Source organism: Vulpes vulpes, chromosome 15 (assembly GCF_048418805.1).
Source record: "Vulpes vulpes isolate BD-2025 chromosome 15, VulVul3, whole genome shotgun sequence".
In the NCBI taxonomy this organism is placed as follows: domain Eukaryota; kingdom Metazoa; phylum Chordata; class Mammalia; order Carnivora; family Canidae; genus Vulpes; species Vulpes vulpes.
The window spans coordinates 49,804,083-49,810,082 of NC_132794.1; the positions used below are offsets into that span (position 1 = coordinate 49,804,083).

The 6,000-nt window shown below is 39.1% G+C and overlaps 1 protein-coding gene across 4 annotated transcripts in view; it reads right to left on the reverse strand.

Moving 5' to 3' along the window:
- Positions 1-3,018, reverse strand: part of UBR1 (ubiquitin protein ligase E3 component n-recognin 1) — a 142,816-nt gene extending 139,798 nt beyond the window's left edge. For 3 of the 4 annotated variants that reach the window (XM_025998562.2, XM_072738386.1, XM_025998561.2), the window contains exon 1: positions 2,299-3,018. In XM_025998562.2, coding sequence (XP_025854347.1) covers positions 2,299-2,379 — 81 coding nt within the window. In that variant the 5' untranslated portion in view covers positions 2,380-3,018. The remainder of the gene's footprint in view (positions 1-2,298) is intronic. The other variant, XM_072738387.1, reaches the window with a different exon arrangement.
- Positions 3,019-6,000: the final 2,982 nt, after the last annotated feature.

Below are 6,000 nucleotides of genomic sequence, written 5' to 3' on the forward strand. Positions count from 1 at the left end.
TCGACCCCTCCATGTCTGTCCCTGTATGCGCTCATCACACAATTCTTCCTCAAAGACATTCCCTAGTCTCACAATCTCTATATTGAGAATTTCCAAATGTCTAGCTGAGTCTTACTCAACTCAAAGTGTGGCTTACAGACCAGGACTTCAGAATCAGCAAGGTATGCTTGTAAAAATTCCCTACCCTAGACCTACAAAATCAATTCCTCTAATGATTCTTAAGCAAAGACTTCTATAAATGTCCAATAATTCATACCCATTATTTCACCTTAATTGCATGTTAGGTGATACTAGGAATTTGAGAGCCTTTGCGCTTTTGATAGCAATATGACAGAGAAATGACCAGCGGTTTAAAAAGAAAGTTTAAGGAAAACAGAAAGTATAATCAAGGACAAGACTCTAATGGAGTTAGTAAGAGTTCTAAAACCTTGTAACTGTCCCATATTTATTATTTTTGTTTTCCCTGACTCCCAATGGTGATTTAAAATACAAATCATTCTAATGTTAAAGGATCGCTAAGCTTGTTTTACTCCATAGCAAAGAAGGAGTAACCTGGAAAGCCAGTATCTTACTCTATTGTCAGAATAAAATTGAAGACAATAGTTTTAAAAAGAAAAAGGAGATAAAGAGATATCTGGAATCCTCAAGCAGAAAGAGCGATCCAAGGTAAAAAAAAAAAAAAAGTGATCATGAAGCTTGTCACAGGTCTTCATACACTTATATCACCCTACCTTGTATTAAAATTCTTTGGGTACTTTTCTTATCTGTGCCACTAAACTGTGAGTTCCCTTAGGCTATTACACTTTTGGCAAAACCTACAGCTCTGCCCCAAGAAATCTAATATTTCCAGAAGAGTCTGCAACATAATTCTAGCTTGAATCCTGTACCATTACCTCCAATTAAAAATAAGTGGAGTCCAGACTGATGAGATTTTACTGTACCACCTGGAAGGAATTAATGTATCAAAGCTTTAAATAAACACTAGTCACCTTTGGCAATACAAAATTACAATGACACTTCTGTCCACACAGTTTCTGTACTGCTTCTAAGATGTAAAAAGCAAAAGCTACCATTAAGACCAGACGTTTCAGTTGCTTCCCAGTTTTCCCTACCTTCTCATTTCTTATAAACTCAAATAGATGCTTCCTCCTTCAATAGCAACAGTGACATGAGGTTGAACTGCTATTTGACAAAGAAGGTGGTTCCTCTAGTCGGTGGCCAAACCCTTATTCCAACTCCCTCCCTACCTGGTTTCTATATCCCAACCAGTCTCCAGTCCCTAGGGTGGATTCTTAATACTGGAGCTCACTCTATTCCCTAAAAACAAAACAAAACAAAACAAAACAAAACAACAACAACAAAAAACCCACAAATACGTTCAAGTGTCTGAATGATTAAAATAGTCCAAAAATGCTTTTAACGAAAACTACAATGTAACCTAAAAACTTCAGAAAGAGGTGTATATCCCACATGTTTCTACATGCAGCAACAAAGACAAAGTGATAAAACTCTGAATATCATGCAGCAATCAGTATCTGAATATTTCCTGTATATCTCCCCACTAGATGCCCAGGGACATCCAGAACATTCCCTAATATTGCCCCCTAGCTCTTATCCTCTTCATCTGCTTTCTCCCTGTTGCCAGACTATACACTCAATTTGCTCACCGTCTGCCTTCCTATTCTCTCAAAACACAAGGGCAAAGTATAGATCGCGGTATTAATGGTACTGCTCTGATTCGAAATGTCTAGAAGTTTCTTCTCAACCTTTAATAAGAAGCGACAGACGACGGGTTAGGCCTGAGGTTCTCAAGATACTAAAATGAGAGACTGCAATTCCTACACCCCATATCTTGACATGAGTTGACAGTGGCAGCATTCCCTGCCATTATCAGGCCCCACCCAGCCAGCTATGCAATTTAACATTAGGTGCAGAGTCCTGGATTCCTGTCCTCAAGAGGGGTTGGCATTGCGTCTATCGGAAAATGGCTTTTTCCTCTAATCCCGCCTCAGCCCCCACACCAGACCTTCTAATAACATCACTTCTTTCTACTTAAGGATAGAGACATGCCTGAACTCGTCACGACTAACAAATGACGAAGTCATTCTATTCCGTAGAGTTGGCCGGCAGGAATGCAGGGAATGACTAACTTTTATTCGATGGCTTCCTTCCAGATCAATCCATACGACTCCCCCTCCCCAGAGCCGCCATAAGGGGTGAAGCCCGATATCCTCCAGAGCGCGGTATGGAGGGACTGGGGGGGGGGGGGACAAAAGGAACTTGCCTACAAGGACTTACAGATGCCAGTAGCTGAGGGGTTTGGGGCAACTCCGTACTGACTTCCATCCTCTCCGCACCCCCGGCCTCCTCATCCGCCATCTTGAGGGAAACTGACACCCGCAGTTCCAGACCCCCGGCCGGAGAACGAGCGGAAACCTGTAGCCGGTCCAAGAAACGAGGGGCGACACTTTTACGACGGCCCCTGAAGTCGGGTTTGACGCAGAATCGAGGAGCGGCTTCCGGTCCGCTTCCCGGAAGCAAGCGTCACTGCCCCTACGGCAGGAGGTTTTTCTTTCTCTAATTTCTTAGCTGTGGTGCTTGGTGCTTGAATGGTTGTGCGTCTGGTTTCGTTGATGGGAAATGTTGCATCTGCGAGGTAAAAAAATAAATTCAGCGTCCATTTTGAAACGAGGAAAACTGTCAGTGGCTGAGAACCCATTCGGGGTCTCTTTCGGGCCAGGTTGTTGGTCTGGGGGTGTTTGTCGCCCAACGTACTCGTACTGCAGTAGTTCCCCAGGACCCACAAAATGAAAAAAACACTCAAAACGATTCCATGTTTAGGAATGTAGCCCTTGGACACCTGCACATGCGCGCAAGAAAGCTCGGGCCCCTGTCGTTCTGGGGAGCGGTGGTGAGAAGGAAACATTGAGACCTTGTAGTCACGCGTCGGTAGAGGGGAGACAAATAAGCCGTGGTCGTGCGCATTCTGTAACACGGCGCGTTGGTGTCGGAAAGAACAAGGTAGATAGATCTTCGTGGAAAGAATAATGATGAGTTAAGGGACGGAGGAAAAAACCTAAATTGCCACGAACTAAGTATTTGCGTTTAGGTGCGAAAGGGAAAATCCTGAAAGGAAAAGAACAAATTAACAATGGCTCTCAGAATAGGAGAAAGTTGACCAAGAGCTACTTTAGGTTCATTTAACCAAAATTTAATAATATGTTTTTAACAAAGGGAAAAATAATAAATTTAACACAATGGGAGGAATTAGAGGTTAGCTATTTGGGAAAAGATTAAGTCATATCTTTGCCTTAAATTACATATGTCAAAATGATTGTTAATGAATTGGAGAATTAACTACAAAAAAAGAAAAGTAACTATTTGTATAATACTAGGATGGAGGAGCCTTTATTTATTTAATTTTGGGGAGGAGACCTTTTTTTTTTAAGATTTTATTTATTTATTCATGACAGACACACAGAGAGAGAGGCAGAGACACAGGCAGAGGGAGAAGCAGGCTCCATGCAGGGAGCCTGACGTGGGACTCAATCCTGGGGCCCCAGGATCACACCCTGGGCTGAAGACAGCGCTAAACCGCTGGGCCACCCGGGCTGCCCGGGGGGAGACTTCTTCTGATAGGGATTTTAATAAAAATTTCAAACATACATAAAAATAAACTACACAGAGTTAAAAAGTGAACAAAAATTGAGAAGAAATGTCTGCAACATTCATGACAGACCAACAGATAAAATCCCAAAGAGGACTGTATCAACAGAAAAATGGGCAAAATACATCAATATGCAACTCACTAATTTTATAAATATATTTTAAAAACCTAACAAGGAAATGTGAATTAAACAAAATCAGATTCCATTTATTGCCTGTAAATTTGGTCAGTTTTGTTTTTCTTAAAGATAGCCACCCTGTTCGTAAGCTGGAAGGATACTCATTTCTTAAAAAAAAAAAAAAAAAATACAGGTGTACATTGGTATACTTACAGGAAGGTAATATTCAGAAGCCATTTTTTTCTTAAATGCTTTAATTTGGCTCAGTTATTCCATTTTTTAAGACTGTATCCTAAAGATATAATTTACGATGCAAATGAAGTTTAAACTCTGTCATTACTGGTAATGGAGAAAAATTAGAAACAACTCAAATGCTCTCAATAAAGGACTTTGGCTAAATTGTCACTCAAACAATGATATTTTCTGCAGCCGTTAAAAATGTTGTAGAATGTTGATTCTCAAATTGTGACCCACAGACTCCCTAAGAGTTCCCAAAATTTAGGAAGTTTGTGAAGTGAAAACTTTTATGATAATAACAAGTTATATGCTTTTTTTTTTTTAAAAAAAAAACATGTGTTTGTACTAAACTGATGCAGAAACAATGGTGGATGAAACTGTTGGCCCTTTAGCACAAAATAAAAGCAGTGGCACCAAATTCAACAAGTCACCAAAGTGATCTAGAAGTAATTTCTTGACCACCACACTCTTGAAGTTAAAAATGGGAAAAAATTTTAAAAGCATGTTTCCCAATGTCCTTGATGAAGCTGTAAAAATGTTATTAAATCTCAACCTGGGGACTCCTGGGTGGCTCAGCGGTTGAGCGTCTCCCTTTGGCCCAGAGCGTGGCCCTGGAATCCCAGGATCTAGTCCCACACCGGGCTCCCTGCATGGAACCTGCTTCTCCCTCTGCCTGTGTCTCTGCCTCTCTTTCTGTGTGTCTGTCATGAATAAATAAACAAAATCTTAAAAAAAAATAAATCTCAACCTGAGAGTCTTAAGTATTCTGTATGATGAAATGGGAAGCACATAAACCTTTTGGCTGTGAAAAAAAAAAAAAAACCTTTTGGCTGTGTACAAAAAGTATGATAGTTGAGAAGTACTTGAGTTGCTAGGTGAACTAGCTACTTTTTACATGGAACATCACATTTACTTAAAAGAGTAAGTAACAGATACATAGGATTATTCAGACTTAGGTATTTGACATGCATTTTCTCAAATATGAAAAAAAGAGAAAGTAAGCCTTTCTCTTCAAGGAAAACAGTTTTTATTGTCCATTTTACTATTAGAGTTTTCAAGAGAACATTATGTGGAGAACTTATCTGCTACTGTGAGTTTGATGAAGTCCTAATGAAATTGGTGATGTTAACGTGTGATTTTTTTGATAATGTATAATGAAATATATTGGCATTTGGAAGATCTGTATAACTCATTGAACCAATATCTTCTAAATGACAAATGCAGCTATTACAAAGCATAGCTGAAAGATCTGTTCACATTGCTAAATAGACCAAAAGAATTTAATGTTATGGAGCACAAAAATTTAATTGATATAGTTTTAGATTCCACATTGAAGTGACCTTTAAGCTTTTAATATTTTACCAGTTCTGCTATAGTTTAAAAGAATATCCACATTTTATAAAAACATCGTTAAAATATTCCTCCCCTTTCCAACTATGTGTCTGTGTGAGGCCAATTTTTCTCATATATTCCAACTAAAACAACATATCACAATAGATTAAATGCAGATTAAATCTATCACAATAGGGATCCCTGGGTGGCGCAGCGGTTTGGCGCCTGCCTTTGGCCCAGGGCGCGATCCTGGAGACCCGGGATCGAATCCCACGTCGGGCTCCGGTGCATGGAGCCTGCTTCTCCCTCTGTCTGTGTCTCTGCCTCTCTCTCTCTCTCTGTGACTATAATAAATAAATAAAAATTAAAAAAAAAAATCTATCACAATAGATTAAAGAGCTATGAGAACCAGCTGTCTCTTGTTAAAGAGATTTTCAAAAAATGTAAAACATTGCTACATTTTTCAATAATTTTATTCTTTTGGAAAACTTATTTTTCATTAAAAAGTTTATGTTAACATGTATTGGGTTAATAATTGTTATTTTGAACAAATTAATCATTTAAAAATTTTCTGTTTTAGTTTCAATACAGTAAATATCAATAGATAAAACTGACACAAACAGAAGATCTTTAGGTCCCCAGTTTT